Raw genomic sequence first — 17,912 nt, 5'->3', positions numbered from 1 at the left:
GAAAAAGAGATAATTAATCCAAACATGTGAAGCTCATTGTTCTTTGTGCCTGAAATACTTCTTAATACTTTAGGGGAACCAAACAGAATTCTGGTGGTTTGAGGGGTTGAATAATAAATGACCCCCTGAATAAACTTTTCACAATTTAAAAAAAAATTAAACAAAGAAATAACATTCTTTTTTGCTGCAGTGCATTTCACACTTCCAGGCTGATCTACAGTCCAAATGTCACAATGCCAAGTTAATTCCGAATGTGTAAACCTGCTAAATCTGCAGGGGGTTGAATACTACTTGTAGGCACTGTATATACAGCGCAATAATATTTCACAGTGCTTTACAGACATCAGCACCGCTGACCCCATTGGGGCTCACAATCTAACTTCCCTATCAGTACGTTTTTGGAGTTAGGAAGATTAATCCTGAAAATGCTAGAAACTTGAAGGTATACTGAAGTCATGAAAACCATCAATCGCTATGATCAAAGTGGCTGTCATGATTATCACCCCAGGAATGGAAGAAGAATGATTACTTCTTCTGCAAAGGATAAGTTCATCACAGTTACCAGCCTCAGAAAACGCAAATTGATTGCACCCCCTTACTGGAGTGAGATTAACATTTTAAGTCTTTAACTTTATTAGCATATCCACCCATGTACATATTACACCCATTTTGATAAAATAGCAAGAGCTTCTAGAAATATCAAAGTCACCATTTTTTTTGCACGAGAGAAAAAAAAAGGTTTTTAGTCTTCAACATGATTTTATTGTTTGGTTTGGTCTAATTTTGCTATAAGAATAAAAAATGTTGTATGTAATTTAATACTGTTGGATTATTTTATCAGTAGGTGTTCGTATTTGTTGTTATTTGGGCACTATTCATGGTCACCTGGCAGCTCTAAAAAAAAAAAAAGATGTCTACAAGAGATGGACGAACCTGTGGATATTCGGGTTCGGCCGAACATTAAAAAAAAAAGTTTGATTTGGGTACCAGAACGGTACCTGTACTTGAACCCCATTCAAAAGAATGGGGGAACTGAACATCCGTTGTTTCTGACGATGTCATCTGCTTGACAGCGTGGGAGACACTGGCTCTGATTGGCGGCAAAATTGTCACCACCAGTCAGAGCGCTGCTTTTTCCACGTGTGAGCCAGCAGCTGTTAACGCCGGTCACAGGCATCTGCTGATGAGAGCGCTACTCTCATAATTCTACACTTGCATTCAATGATAGCAGTGAGATCAGACAAGGCTGATGAGTATTCATCAGACAGCGCCTGTGCAGTAATTAAATACATTTTTTTAAAAATGGCGTGGGTTCCCCTCTATTTTCGATAACCAGCACATGAGAGCTGCGGGCTGCAACTCCCAGCTGTCAGTTTTATATTGGCTGGTTATCAAAAACAGAGGGGTCCCCATGCCGTATTTTTTAATTATTTCAATAAATAATTTTAAAAAACTGCGTGGGTTCTCCCCACTTTTGACAAGCGGTGAAGCTGAAGCAGATAGCTGGGTGCTGGTATTCTCTGTCTGGGAAGTGGCCATAGATATTGGCCTTCACCCAGCCAAAAAATAGCAGCCTCCCCAAGTCTTAGGTTTAAAAACTGTTTATATCATTAGAGGATTCCCTCACAGTCCTTTTCTTTCAGTCATAGGAGTAGTGGCTTTATCTTTTCAGTCACGGATCATTCAGTGTACTTTTGAAATTAAGAAGGCCTGCAGCATTGCATTTGAATGCCGTGACTGGCCCAAAGACACGGAAACCACATATTTAATCCTGTGCATGCGCACTGCCCATCCTCTCCCCGGGCATGCACACTGACTCTGGGTGTACGGCCCCAGTTTCATGTCAGATGCAGAGTGGAAAGGGGACACAGTGGCGCGCATAGCATGTGCACTCATACGTCATGTGGCCATTGACTCAGAGTGGCTCTGGCGCATGCGCACATCGAAAAATGAACCTGGGGCTGTACAGCTTCTAACTTTAGAACCCATATTTCTGTTTTTTTTTGTAGAACTATGGAATCTACAGAAGTGACTTCCTCCTCTAAGTGGCATGTTCTACTTTTACCTATATATGATGTCTTTTTACCCTGACTAGAGAAATTTTAGAAAATTGATATAATGCTGCTACCCAGAAGTAGTAGCGAACTGCTTTTTTTATTTCTCCTCCAGCTTACATTAGAGAATCCATGCTATACATCAGAGAAATGGAGCCTAATACCTATTGCAAATTTGTACAAGTTCTAAGTTGCTTTTAGATTTTTCCAAACTATGAAGTAAAAAAGAATTTTAGCAAAAAGAAAAAAGACTTGTTTTCAAAAACAGTGTCCGGTGGGAACAGCATTTTCTGGCTTTATAAATTGCTGCTGGTCTTACATAATTTACGATGAATGGCTTTGATCTTACAAAAGAAGTAAAAAAATAAATAACTGAAAAGACTACAGCAACCCCGCATTGCATAAATATTCAGCTTTGAAATTAGCATGTATGAATAATTAATGAGTATCTGCAACATATATGCAATGTATTTGTTTTTTGGAGAACGTGCCTTGTTTCATGGATGATTGTGTATTCTTTCTGCCCTCTAGTAACTTGCTTAAGTGTTAATTTTACAATGTAATTGTCATTTTGATGAAAAATTTCAATTGGGTACTTACAACACAGCGCTGTTTTTTTATGTATATTAAAATTCAGTGTATGATTACGATGGTCAAACGCATCAAGATTTATTTCTGAGAAATGAGCAGACAACAAATTATGAAGAAAGCGGCATCAACGTAGCACAGTGCCCAGGGCTTTATCCCCCCACCACTCCTTGGCAGAAAGCGCAATCAAGTACAATCATCCTAATTTACTCTTCCAATTTTCCTTTGTGAGGCAACTCATTGTCATGCATAAAGGTCAGGATGTTAAGATAAAGTATGATTTTTCTCAAAGAAATGGGATTGTCAACTTGGTGTTTTTGAGGGTTTTTTTTTTACTTTGGATTCCACCATGCACTTTAAGGGGTGTTCTCAAATTTGGATAACTTCCAAATCGCCAGGGGTCCAACCGCCAGAATGGCCTGCTGGATCCAATGGAGTGATATCAGGTGATTATGCATGTTTGTTTTGCTTGGTTTTTTTTTTTTCAGTTTTTGTTGAGGCTGGAATAAACCCTTTTAAGGATTAAATAATAAAAGTTATTATTATTATTATGTAAGACTGTTCTTCTGAGAGCTACTCCAATAATATTATTTGCCCACTCATGAGTGAGGGCAAAAATATAAGGCATACACAGAGATCACATGAAGAACTTTTCTTTCATGGGAGGCAACAAGCTTGATGGTTACACACTCTTGCATGAGCTAATTCAATTGTGAGTCCCAACAGACTTACATGAAAAGGCAGAAAGTCTTGAGTAGAGGGTGTTCAATTGACTCTTGGTACAGTTTACCGCCACTTGTGACCATATGCTGACACTTAGGGCCACCTTCTTGCCCTTTCCTCATCAGACTTTCTTCACACTTTAGCATCAGTTGTCAGACCCCTCTCTTAACCTATTTGGTGAATGTGTGAACAGGTTACTAGGGTGCAACAACCAAGATGATGAGGATACGGATGTATTCAACCAAAGCTATTTATTTGACTACCACAGTAAGAAAGTCTAACTATAGAAACATATCATGCAGATATATGAAAATGAGTAAACACAATCTTAAAGGTAATGACAATGAAATCAGTATAGTACTTTTTTGACATTTAACCCCTTAATGATCAGGTCACACTTTTTGAACTCTGACCAGCGTTAATTTTTGTGATAACCCTGGCACACATGATTAAGAGTGCGTAGCCACCTAAAACGCGTCGATGTCTCATATCATGTAACTGTCAACGCTGATGTTGTTTTACCCTCTGCTGAGCACTTTTTGGTGAGTAAAGAAGTTTTTCACTAGTTCGTTGAGCTGGATTTCTCATGTTTTGATTGCTCCATGCCTTGACACTGAGTACCCCGTGCTCCGAACACCTAAGGATGTCTACTATGGTGAGCTGGACATTTTTCTACTTGTCCAGCTACGTCTCGTGTGCAGCGGTATCAAGCTGCTGTTCGGTCGCTCTGTTTCTGGTTCACAACTCTAGGGCTTAGGCCGGGGTCACACTTGCCGAGTCTCTCGAATCAATACCCGGCACTGCTGCCGCACACTCCGATCCCAAGTGCTGGTGGCAGTGCCAGGTATTGATTCGAGAGACTCAGCAAGTGTGACCCCGGCCTAAGCCCTAGAGTTTTGAACCTTAATAGTAAGTGCTTATCCCCACTAATAGCTAAGTGCCTGACAGGATGTGTGCACCACTGGCAGGTATCATATGCATTTTATTCTAATGGCTGTACACGAGCTGTGGTGCTAGAGAATCCCTGTAACTTTTAAGACACAGTGTAGAACCCATGAGTACCTCAAACTCTTGACCCTCTACCCAGCAAAACTTAATAACTGCTCAAATCTCTTCACGAGGCATGCAATCGACTCAAATTTTGATCAGAATATAATGGGTTCCTCTATTAAGAGCACGGATGTGGATGTGAAATACTGACTTGTGATTGCAGCATTAGGATGTCTTTGTAAACTTACTGGAATAGGATCCTACCCAATAAGACAAGTTGTATCTACTCAGGATACTAATGAGCATTGATAAAGAAATTAAAAAAAAAAAAAAATCCACCGGCTTTAAGAACTTTATAATGCTCACTAGATCTTGTGTAGACCATTAAGAAGAATTGCAGATAATGCATATTTTAAAAGCTAACACTTGGACTTTTCTAAACATGCCATTCTGCTTTGGTTTCATTTTCGTTTGGTAAAGCAGAGATTATTTTGATTTGTTGCAGAAGATTCACATTTAGTAATGAGGTCTATTTTAGTATGCCAAACACGTGCTTCATAGCTTATGTTTTTGTCTCTTTCCTGACTTGTCTCCTACACAAAAAATGTGGAATCAAGGTCCTACTTGCACTCATAAAAAAAGGGCACAGCAGAGAGTGGTGCTCAGAGGAAAATAATAGAATGAATAATGTCAAAACACCTCTAGCACTCGGAACAATATCAAAAACGAAGTTGCTTCCAGAAATATATTCATTTATTTCATCTTTTTATTTCATCTCTTTATGCACTGGGAATTCACAGCCAATATATAAACTTGTACAGAACGCTCTTTGGGATTCACCATGTGCACGTATGGCAAGGTGCAGAATTAACCTTTGATAAAGGCCAGATGGGCTGAAACGTTGGGCTTTAATACTCTGCTGTACAAGTTTATATATTGGCTGTGAATTCCCAGTGCATAAAGAGATGAAATAAAAAGATGAAATAAATGAATATATTTCTGGAAGCAACTTCGTTTTTGATATTGTTCTGAGTGCTAGAGGTGTTTTGACATTATTGTCTCCTACACAGTCACGAGGAGTAGAGCCAAATAATACAAACCTTATATAAATGTGGATGGATGCCATCTTCCACTGAAGCTGTGTCATGATTCATTTTTTGATCCTTGGCAGATCTGGATTCTCATATTAAAACTTTTTTCCTTTCAGGCCATCGGGGGTTAATATCTGTTTTTTCCCCCGGTGGCAGCTGGTGTAATTACATTGTTGCTGAATTTGCTGATGCAGGTGGTGACCACTCCCACATTCCTTTAAAAGGTCACCTGATGCATCAGCTGACTGTTGGTTATACAGGTCCTTTTGGATACCAACCGTGCTGAAGACAGGAGGTTGCTGGTGCAGTGGTGCTTCAGCTGAATGCTGTTATCTGGTGCCTTACTCTGCTGTGCGGTGCATTTCAGCAGAGAAAGCTAAGTGTGTTTTTTGTTGCCCTGTTCCTTTTCTGTCTGTCTATCCTTACCTTGTGTTGTATTAGTGCAGCGGTGAGACCAGTGTCTTCACTTGCCAATTCCCTACTTAGGGGTAGGTGCAGGGCAAGTGAGGGCTAAGATATCCTGCTTGGCGACAGGTTGAAAGAACCTGTATAGGGACGCTAGCAAGAGCAGGGCACATCCTCAGGAGAGCGCAGGAGGTGTCCATTTCTCTGCTCCCTATCGCAGGGCCCACCGTTGTAATTGTGTCCCCGGTGTTTCCTTGTTTGTTTTACCGTTTAGTGACCGACCGATTGTTGGGCCGTGTTACACAGGGTCAGTCACTCCGTGACAAGCTGCTATCCTAAGAATACACACAAACTGATCCAGGCTCTGTTCATATTGGATTTCAGACCTTTGGTTGCCAAATTATCCAAGGAAGGTCCCAGCGTAAATTTGTCAAACATATCCATATGGCTCAGCTCGCCCAACGATGACCAAGACGAACAACATTTTAGTGCTATTAGAAGAAAATGTTGCTAAAACTAGGATGACGAGCAGCAAATAAAGACCAGCGCTTGATACAGACGACCATCATGGCTGGACTCCTGTGGAGAAGCCCCTACATCAGATTTATGCTCCCCAAACCATGAATGTGGAGAGAAGCCGGCTGGGGATCGAATAGGACCGTTAACCTTGACACACAAACCCCTGCCAACTTCTCAATGTGCCTCGGCTGACGAGTCCGATGTGGTCCCCAGCCGGCTTCTTCACACCTTGTTCCAGTTGACTTTCAGGTCTCTACCTACAGTATGTGTGTACTGCATTGGACTGATCAGCTGAGACAGACAGTTCTCTTTTTACAGTATGTTTTCTCTGAAAAGTCGTAGTTTTAAACAGAACAAACTTGTGATCTCACAGCTAGTGTCTGATTTATGCTGTGCATGGTTTGGGCAGCATGAATATGATAACTGCAAACTGCACAGTCGTAGGTGCTTCTCGACTGATAACCTGTCCCCTTAAAAATTAAAGTAGAAACACTTTATTCACCTCCCCTGGCTCTTCCATGGTTCTCTTGCCAAGTGGTGCATGTCAATTCTTGAGGCATTTCTGCTTCAGTAGAAGCAAACAAAAAAGGCTAAAAAATATCTTTATATAAAAATGAATGTGTGTGTGTATCACTAACCAATCACGAAGCATCTTTCATTTCACCAGAGCTGTTCAAAAGAAGCTGAGCTGTGATTGGTTGCTATGAGCAACAGTTTTCCTTGCAACCAGTCACTAAGCATCTCTCATTTCACCAGAGCTGGTTAAAAGAAGCTGAGCTGTGATTGGTTGCTATGAGCAAGTTTTCCCACTTGACAACACATCAGCAGACACTGACATGGTGGGAGAAATATAGCAGCCATGGGAACATAAGCTCCCAGCCATTGTCTGCCCCCCTGAAAGGAGCAGAGATCACATGATAGAAATGAGTCCCCCCTCCCGTGCCTATATCCCCATCACACATCCTCCATCCCAAAGGCACATCTTCCCTCTTAAAGAGATCATTGGTATGTGTCATGCAGCTGCTGTATAATCACCCGGCCTCCGCTCACCGTCCTTTAATGGAGGCGCCTGATCTTCGTGTTTGTTAGCACACTGGGCCCTTGTCGCATCGTACACTCGCTTGTCTCCCGCAGTCCTGCCTTCCGTGTCCCTGCTCCGTCCTGCTGTCTGTACTCCAGTCCTGCAGTCCTACTCCAGTCCTGCAGTCCTACTCCAGTCCTGCCTTCCGTGTTCCTGCTCCGTCCTGCTGTCTGTTCTCCAGTCCCGCAGTCCTACTCCGGTGTTCCTGCCCCGTCCTGCCATCTGTGCTCCAGTCCTGCAGTCCTACTCCAGTCCTGCCTTCCATGTTCCTGCTCCGTCCTGCTGTCTGTGCTCCAGTCCTGCAGTCCTACTCCGGTGTCCCTGCTCCGTCCAGCCATCTGTGTTCCAGTCCTGCAATCCTACTCTGGTCCTGTCTTCTACAGTCCCGTGGTCCTACTCCAGTCTGTTCTGAGCCGCCCCTCTCGGTACCAGCTATCGTGGTACCCGAACCCCTGGGCCTGCTCTTAACGATCCCTGTATAGGTTTCGGCTCCACCTGGCAGCTCGCCCGGGGTCCCCTCGGTGCCACGATCCAGAGGGTCCACTCCTGGAGATTTTCCTCACCTGACCGGCCACAGTAACAGTATGGAAGTCAGAGCAAATCCATCCAGCGCTTTGGTACTGACCCCAGGGTCTCTTAAAGGGATCATTGGTATGGAATTTAGGGCAAATCCACTCTGCGCTTTGGCACTGACCCCAGGCCTTTCTTAAAGGAATCTCCTGTATGGAAGTCATGGCAAATCCATCCAGCGCTTTAATTCTGACCCCAGGCCTCTCTTAAAGTGATCCCCGGTATGGAAGTCAGGGCAATTGCCTTCAAATGCTCTGGTACTGACCCCAGGCTCTCTTAAAGGGATCCCCGGTATGGAAGTTAGGGCAAATCCACTCAGCGCTCTGGTTCTGACCCAAGTCCCCTCTTAAAGGGATCCTCGGTACGGAAGTGAGGGAAAATCCACTCTGCGCTTTGGTACTGACCCCAGGCCTCTCTTAACGGGATCTCTGGTATGGAAGTTAGGGTAAATACCTCAGCGCTCTGATTCTCACCTCAGGATTCTATTAAAGGGATCAATTGATATGGAAGTCAGGGCAAATCCACTCAGCGCTCTGATTCTGACGCCAGGCCTCTCTTAAAGGGATCCCCGGTGTGGAAATTAGGACCGTTCCACTCAGCGCTCTGGTTCTGACTCCACGCTGACGGGATGATGTTGGATATTAGTGGTAGTTGTCCGGTAGCTCTGGCTGACAGGATGATGTGGGATATTAGTGATAGTTGTCCGGTGGCTCTGGCTGACGGGATCATGTGTGTTATATTATGGGTAGTAGTCCGGTAGCTCTGGCTGATGGGATGATGTGGGATATTAGTGGTAGTAGTCCGGTGGCTCTGGCTGATGGGACGATGTGGGATATTATGGGTAGTAGTCCGGTAGCTCTGGCTGACGGGATGATGTGGGATATTAGTGGTAGTTGACCGGGTCCGGTGGCTCTGGCTGATGGGATGATGTGGGATATTAGGGGTAGTAGTCCGGTGGCTCTGGGTGTGACGGGACGATGTGGAATATTATGGATAGTAGTCCTGTAGCTCTGGCTGATAGGATGATGTGGGATATTATAGTGAATGTGCCTATGCGGAATGGGCGGGGCTCTACACTTAGCTTTATATATATATATATATATATATATATATATATATATATATATATATATATATAGATATAATCATTATAATTTGTTAGAACTAACTGTAGTTAGTTACTATGCCTGGGCAGCGCCGGGCTCTTCAGCTAGTAGTAAATAAAAAAGGAAAAAACTTGTGCTTTTTGGACATGGATTTTACAATGAGAAAAATGTGTAAAAAACAAAACTAAAACACTGTAAGGTTAAGTGAATAAGTAATTTTTTTCAGGTGGGTTTCGCCTTGAACCCACCTGAAAAAGCATTGCAAAGAATAAAATTGCTGTGCATTTTGTTCAGATTTAATGTAAAAACGGCTTCGAAAGCAAGACAGGAGTTAAAACAATTAGCCTGTAAATTATTTAGGCGGCTTCCATTTGGAAAAACCGCCACAAAAGCGACTGAAGAGATGACAAAGAAGATATTTCAGGAAAAAGCCCTCCGAATTGTGCCAGAAGCATCTTCTCCTTGAAAAACTCAGCGGTTAATGTCTTAAAGGTGTCATATGCACATACTCTTAGTGTGTTTTATACAGGAATTGAAAAATAATTTGAATTAATGCATTCATAGGTCTCACTCCTTCTAAATATGTTGGCACCTAATGAAGGTGATTTGGTTCCGTTCATTAGCTAACCCTTGCCCCTCTCTGTGCATCAGCCATGACTGACATAGTTGAGACAACATGTAAGGTATAGAATAAAATGGTGCACCCAGGGATAATAATGTACATAAGGGCAATTGAGCATAAACCAAATCAGGGTTAGGCCTCTTTCACACTTCAGTTTTTTGCCATCAGTCAAAATCCGCCAAAATTTGAAAATGGCGGATCCGCAAAAAATGGAAACAAAACGGATGCAAACTGATGGAACAGATCCGTTTTGTTGAGGATCCGCCATACCGATTTTACTGCGGATCCTCAACAAAACGGATCCGTTCCATCAGTTTGCATCCGTTTTGTCATCCGTTGGATCCGTTTTCTTGCGGATCCGTTTTTCCACACCTCCAAAATGGGATGCTCCCAAATATGATTCGCTCTTGGAAAATGCTCTCAAATGTGATTGGATGCTGGAAACTAGGGAGAAATATATCTAGGGTGTTGTGATACAATTTCTTTGAAAGGTTTTAGAGCTAGTGGCAGCGATGGAAGGAGTTAGTGCGAGTCTCGAAGGAGTTATTGCGAGTATTGACAGCTTCTGTGTGGAATTGGATCTTCACTTGAATCGGTTGGCAATTATTGCTCTCGAGAGGGAGAAAAGAAGATTGCGAATCCTGCGTATGAGGAGACGGCGCCAGTGGATTCATCCCATTAATGCGCAGAGGTTCACCCGTGGCGTTTTTTCCACACTGTACCTGGAATTGAGGGAGAATCCGGACAAGTTCTTAAACTACGTGCGCATGCGGATGGAATTCTTTGAGATATTGGTGGATCGTGTTGGAGAACAAATCCGGAGAAGGGACACCTACATGCGGTTTTCTATATCACCGGCGGAGCGTTTGATGGTGACCCTTCGGTAAGTTATCTACCTTTTAAAATGTTTCAGATTCTGCAGGCTTTTATTGTTATGTTATGGCTTGTAGTTTGTATTAATTTTACTTTTTTTCCCTTTTTTTAAGATTCCTGGCAACTGGAGAATCCTTCACCTCCCTCCATTTCCAGTTCCGGGTTGGGATTTCCACTATTGCTGGAATTGTACAACAGACCTGCCGGGCATTATGGGATTCTCTACAGGAGGAATACATCCCAGAGCCAACACAGGAGAGTTGGCTGGAGATTGCAGAGAAGTTTCAAGAAATCTGCCAGTTTCCAAACTGCATCGGTGCCGTGGATGGCAAGCATATCTTGTGAAACCCATGGGATCTGGTTCACAGTTTTACAACTATAAAAAATACTTTTCTATTGTGCTTATGGCCATTTCGGATGCAAACTGCAAATTCATTGCCGTGGACATTGGTGCATACGGTCGTTCTAATGACTCTCAGGTATTCAAGAGTTCCACCATGGGCCGTCGCTTGTATGGAGACAATTTTAACTTCCCACCTCCAAAACCACTCCCTGGAACAACAGGCCCACCAATGCCTTTTGTGTGCGTTGGCGACAATGCTTTTCAACTTTCTAAACACCTACTGAAACCATATGGTAGTCGTGGATTAACACACCGGAAAAGAATCTATAACTATCGGTTAACCAGAGCGCGCAGAGTGGTGGAGTGCGCGTTTGGAATTTTAACTGCCAAATGGAGAGTCCTGTTAACGGCCATGAAAATGAAAACAGAGACTGTGGATGAGGTGGTAAAGGCCTGTGTAATCCTGCACAATTTTGTCCTTTCAAAGGAACCAGTTTCCATCGATGAAAATGTGTATGAAACCACCTTGTGGGATTATGAGCAGCAAACTTTTCGGAGTACTGGTTCAGTGGCAAGAATTAGGGATACCTTTGCAGATTATTTTGTTACACCAGAGGGACAAGTGGACTGGCAAGATGACATGATATAATTTTCTTCATACCAATTGTGAGTCATTTTTTATTTTTTTTTTATCTGAAATTTTACCAAGTGTTTGCTTTGCACAAGCATTGTGTTTTACCATGTGATTTGGTTAGTTTTACACTTTGCAGTGTTACCAATTGTTGGGTACCAAGCGTAAAGTTACCAAGTGTTGTGTACCAAGCGTTTTACACTTTGAAATGTTCACAAGTGTTGGTTATCAAATGTTGTGCTACCAAGTGTTTTTTTGTACCTTGTACACCACCGGTGTACTGTGAAATATTACCCAGTGTTGTGTGTTGTGTTAACAAGTGTTGTGTTACCAAGTGTTGTGTTTACCTTTTACACCACTGGTGTAATTTGAATAAAGAAAGAAGCAAAAAATAAACATCACAAAGTTTTTTGAAAAAAAAACAGTTTATTTCTGACAATTTGTATTAACTGTATTTTTTTTTTTTTTTCTTAACTTTTTTTGTAACTTTTTTTGGTATATTACCTTTTTGGTAACTTTTTTTTTGGTATAATATATTACCTTTTTTTAATTTTTTTTGGTATATTACCTTTTTTTAATTTTTTTTTTGGTATATTACAACAGAAAAATTACAAACTATGATAATGTTGGGTGGAGATAGTATTGGAGGGGTTAACAGGGTTGACCACATCGAGGGGGGGGGGGTAGGGGACTGGGGAGGGAGTTGGTGAGGACCAGAAGTGGAAGGGGGGTTTAACACATGTGGTTGGGACGGGAGTGGATGGACAGACGAGGTTTGTGGGTACATTGAAGGTGTATGTTGGGGTGGGTATGGTGAGGGCATTGGGGTATAATGCAATGGGGAAGGTAGGTACTGGGAAGAATGGAATGGGGAACTAGAGAAAGGAGAGGGAGTGGTAGGAGGAGGGACGGCTGTGTGATGGATGGTGGTGGAAGGATGGACGGGGGAAGGATGGACTGTGGAAGGATAGACAGGGGGAGGATGGACAGGGGGAGGATGAGATGCTTCAGCAAGCACTTCCACTAGAGCATTCTGACAGGCTTGCATCACACGCATCTGCTGGTGAGTACTTAAACCTTCCATTTGCCGGACAACAGATTGAAAAAAGGTATGTCTCGGTGTCTGGTTTGATTCTAAATTCATCTGTTCCATGTATCTTCTGAGTTCCATGATACTTTGATTGATCATGGTCAACCCAGAAGATAACCGTTGTCTATAAGTGTGGAAACCGTGTTGAACAGTTGAGTTTAGACTCAAACAGTCAGACAAGGTCAGCCTTTCCTGACTCCTCAGACGCTGCCGGCCAGAACCAAAAGTTGGTCGAGATGTTGCGGCAGTGTCTGAGGGGTGGGGAACAGGGAACAAGTCGTCACCAGCAGCTTCATGTGATGAAGTCTGCCCTGCTGCTCCAGTGCTGGTGGAGGGGATAGAGGGATCAGACAAGAGGGTAGGTACAGAGGGGTCGGATACCTCGATGTGGTCACCGGGGGCGGTCTCACTAGGGATCACTCCAGAGGGACGCAACTCTGATGCAGACTCCCGAGTGCTGCAGATGGTGCTAAAAAAAAAGGAGAAAAAAAAATGTATATTAAAAATATTGATATTTAATTTAAGTCTGCTGAAAAAAAAATTGGTTAAACATTTCTACTACAGGAATTGTTTGGGGAATATTTACCTTCTGCACACCATTGTAGATCGCAGGAACGCCAGGGCTTTGTAGTTTTTGTACTGGGGTCCCCGGCGTCCTCCCGACGATCCACTCGGGGTCTGAATCTCTTTGTTGTAGTCCCTCTTGAAGCGATCCCGGAGCGACCGCCACCGTGTGATAACCCTGTCACCTGTGAAGCAAAAAAAAAAAAAAAAGGTTTAGTATTCAACACTTCACATGCTGGAAATATAAGTTACTGAAGTTGTAATACTTACGCACAAAATCCCTGGCCCTCGCATTGAGTTCCTCCCAGTTGTCAATAACTGAAGAACAGACTTCATCCCAGAGCCGTCGGGTGGTTGGTTGGTCGGCGAGAAGACGGTTTGCCATGTTCCACAGCGGCTCCCGGATTTCCACCTCACGGATGAGGTCATCGGTATCAATAAGGACACCCTTCTCCTGATGTCTGCGGGGAGCACGCTGTGAAACCTGTGAAGATAAAAAACAAAACAAAAAGCAAAAAATTACATTATATTCAAACACATGATGTTCATTTAAACAATTATCAAAATAGGGTTACTTACCGTTTGCCGACCACCAGAGGCATCACCTTGACGACCCTGGGATGTCCTGGGAGTCACTCTAGTGCGGGCACCGGATTCTGAAGACTGTGGGGAAAAAAAAAACATTTTGTTTGGATGGATGCGTAGTTATGGTGTGTGCACTGTGATGAATGTTTGTGTTGGGTGTAGCATTATATATCTGTGCATGTGCTAAACTTACAATCTGCGCACCCCCTCCGTGTGTCTCTCCACCCTGCACGTCTCCTCCTGGAAGCTCCTCTGAATCAGCTTCCTGTTAAAACATAATAGGATAGTGTTTTTAACCACAAAAAAATTATTTTAAATAAAAAAAAACAAAATTTTTTTACCTCAGCTCGCTGATGATGTGAGGGGGAGCTTTCAGGAGAAGACATTACGGCTTGGGGCAGCTGCGTTGCTTCCTGAACTGATCTGCAAGTATAAACACACTTGTTAAGCTACTATACAAAGTATCATAATAAGCTTTCAGGCTTTTATACTTACAGGGAAAACAATGTTTGGCTGGCAGACTCTGCTTCGGCCTGGCTGGCAGTCTGTGTTGCGGTCTGGCTAGCCCTCTCTGCTGCAGCCTGGCTGGCCCTCTCTGCTGCTGCTCTCTCTGCTGCGACCCTTTCTGCTGCGGCATTGCTGGTAGTGCTTGAAGTGATCTGCAAATATAAAGACACTTGTTAAGCTACTATACAAAGGATCATAATAAGCTTTCAGGTCTTTATACTTACAGGGAAACTAATGGTTGCCTGTACGCCGCGGTGTGGCTGTTCCTCTCTGCTGCGGTCAGGGTTACTGTTTCTGCTGCGGTCTGACCGGTCATGTCTGCTGCGTTGTTGATCCCTGCTGCGGTCTGAATCTCTGCTGCGGTTGGGCTGGCCGTGTCTGCTTGTATGGTGGCGCTTCATTGTGTGAACTGAAAGAAAAGGATATGAAAGTTTAAAAAAAAAACCAAAAAAACATTTTGTATGTGTAATTCCCTGAAACTAATTATACGCAATTTTAAGTGTTTGCATGTCTACATTCCCTTATCTCAGAGTGTAGCCAGTGATTGAAGGTGTGTAATATTTTGTGTAAACCCACTTTCTTTGTGTTTTGTAACTGAGTGTAACCAGTAATTGAAGGTGTGTAATTGCTGTGTATACCAGTTTGCATTCCCTGAAACTCTCACCGAGAGTGTAACCAGTGATTAAAGGTCTCACCGAGTGTAACCAGTGATTGAAGGTGTGTAGTGTGTAATTGCTGTGTATACCAGTGTTTGCATTCCCTGAAACTCTCAACAGAGTGTAACCAGTGATTGAAGGTGTTTAATTTCTGTGTATACCCACTGTGTTTGCATGTTTTTGAATGCCCTGAAACTCAGCTGTGTATACCCATTTTTTCATGGTATGTTGCAATCTCACTTTTAACCACACTTGTATACCAAAAAATTTTAATTACCTTTATGGTAACTTAATTTTACCTTTTTTAAAATGATACAAAGGAGATTTTTTCAAAACAATTTATTTATTTATTTATTTTTTTATTATTTTTTTTTCCAACAAATAGGAGCTACTCTGCTCTTTATTTTAAATACCACAATACATGAAAAATAAAAAAACGCAAATTTACAACAGATACATTACAAAATTAAAATATTTAAAAAAAAAAACACAAACACGCATAACACACAGCCAGGCTACACACTCCAGGTGTCTTGCAGGTGGAAGATTTGCAGCGGAGTTTGAAATTCTATCAGTCAGGCTGGTGTTTGATGTCTGGTTCGGTGTCTTCAGTGTGGCTGTTGCCAGATGTCTGGGCCCAATAACACCACATACAATACCAGTTAGGCCGGTTTCACATTTGCACTTTATAGCGCAGCGATGGCCTGCACGCGTCCGCCACTAATCCCCGCCTACTACCGCACATGAACGCTTGCGATCTGCGCACCCTATCTTTATCATAGGGTGCGCTGGCAGGATTTTACAGTGTGCTGCGCACTTTTGAAGGTGTGCCGTGCGCGCCAAAATGCAACATGCTGCGTTTGGCGCACAAGGGCACACCTTCAAAAGTGCGCAGCACACGGTAAAATCCTGCCAGCGCACCATCTGCGCACCCTATGATAAAGATAGGGTGCGCAGATCGCAAGCGTTCATGTGCGGTAGTAGGCGGCGATGACCGGATGGGACAGTAATTGCGGTGGACGTGTGCAGGAAATCGCTGCGCTATAAAGTGCAAATGTGAAACCGGCCTAAATGGTATTGTATGTGGTGTTATTGGGCCCAGACATCCACATCAAACACCAGCCTGACCGATACAGTCAGGCTGGTGTTTGATGTAGATGTCTGGGCCCAATAACACCATACAATACGGTTTCACATTTGCACTTTATAGCGCAGCAATTTCCTGCACACGTCCGCCACTAATCCCCACCTACTAGCGCACATGAACGCTTGCAATCTGCGCACCCCATACTAAAGATAGGGTGTGCAGATCGCAAGCGTCCATGTGTGCTAGTAGGCGGTGATGACCAGATGGGACGGGGATTAGTGGCGGACGTGTGCAGGTTATCACTGCGCTATAAAGTGCAAATATGAAACCGGCCTTACACCACACAATCACAGCAAGAAATACAATATTAAAGTTGTATGAAAATAACATGCAGTACACATGCAACAGAAAAAAAAAAAAAAACGATGGAAAAAAAAAAAAAAATGCAACACACACACACACACGCTCCAGGGGTCTTGCAGGTGGTAGACTTGCAGCTGTGCAGACAGGTTTTATAGCTCTAGTTGAATCTTCTGTCAGGCAGGCTGGAGTCGGATATCTTGCTTGGAGTCTTCAGTGTTGCTGGTGCCGGATTGTCTGGGCCCAATTACACCACATACCATACACCACTCAATCGCAGCAATCACAGCATAAAAAATACAATATAATTACAGTTGTATGAAAATAAAATGCAGTACACAAGCAACAGAAAAAAAAAAATATAAAAAAAAACAGACATGCAACACTCGCAGACCACACACACACACACACACACACACACAGGCTACACACTAGCAGGCCATACACAGAAATGTCATAGGTATACTCACACTTGAGCTGGTACTGGCAGGCCTCTTGATAGCTGTGTGGCTGCAGGCTTGGTGGGTGTCTGGCAGGCTGGGTGGTCTGGCAGGCTGGGTGGGTGGTCTGGCAGGCTTGGTGGGTGGTCTGGCAGGCTTGGTGGGTGGATGGCTTGCTTGCTGTCTGGCTGGCTTGCTTGCTGTCTGGCTGCTACTGCATGTCTGGGCCCAATTAGCCCATCTTATATAGTTTTGGGACTGTCTGGAAAAGTATCTTTTTTTCTGGGCATGCGCAGTGCGATTTTGCGGATCCTGCCGGCGGATCCGCCGCCCATAGGAGCCCATTCTACCGCATGGCGGATAACGGCGGATCCGCCGTCATCCGCCATTTTGACGGCGAAAAAAACCGTTACATGCTCCGTCCCCCTCAGACAGAATCCGCAAGGAATTTTGCGGATCCGCCGAATAACGGACGCAACGGACGACCATCCGTCAAAATCCGCCACTAATATATCCCAATGGTGGAAATGGCGGATCCGCAACAAGAAAAAGCGGATCCGCCATTTTCAAATTTTGGCGGATTTTGACTGATGGCAAATAACTGAAGTGTGAAAGAGGCCTTAGAGATGCTCACCTAATCTGGTTGTGCTAAGATGGGCACAACTCCAATGTTGGTGTGAGACTGGATGTAAATGCTGCCATTGTCTTTGTTCCTCAGCTGTGTCTGAAAGCAACACCCCAAAATTTAAGCACATGTATTTAGATATACAGTAGAAAATGCAAGGTTCATGGGAAAATGAACATCCTATATTTCATAAATCTCCATAGATAACTCTTTTCTGAGTCCCCTTTATCCAGTAACAAAAATATGAACAGAAAACAAATTAGCTTAAATACTCCCTAAAGAGCACCAGAGATACTTATAAAACTGCTTAGAATATATTCACAGTGAGTAAAAACAGTATAAAATATAGAATATATACAAAAATCATATAAAACTGACATATACCGTACTGTGTACATATTT

The 17,912-nt window shown here is 43.2% G+C and overlaps 1 protein-coding gene across 1 annotated transcript; it reads right to left on the bottom strand.

The window, feature by feature from the left end:
• Positions 1–12,170: 12,170 nt before the first annotated feature.
• Positions 12,171–15,231, bottom strand: LOC141083109 (uncharacterized). The gene is made up of 3 exons (XM_073567295.1): positions 13,521–15,231; positions 13,273–13,435; positions 12,171–13,155 (listed from the first exon to the last, which is right to left on the bottom strand). Exons 1-3 carry the CDS (start codon positions 13,633–13,635, stop codon positions 12,171–12,173), a joined length of 1,263 nt encoding a protein of 420 aa, XP_073423396.1. The 5' UTR covers positions 13,636–15,231.
• Between the last annotated feature and the right edge of the window lie 2,681 nt (positions 15,232–17,912).

Source organism: Dendrobates tinctorius, unplaced genomic scaffold (assembly GCF_039654945.1).
Source record: "Dendrobates tinctorius isolate UK_male_01 unplaced genomic scaffold, ASM3965494v1 ptg000019l, whole genome shotgun sequence".
Taxonomy (NCBI): Eukaryota; Metazoa; Chordata; class Amphibia; order Anura; family Dendrobatidae; genus Dendrobates; species Dendrobates tinctorius.
This window is presented reverse-complemented; position numbering and strand designations above follow the sequence as displayed.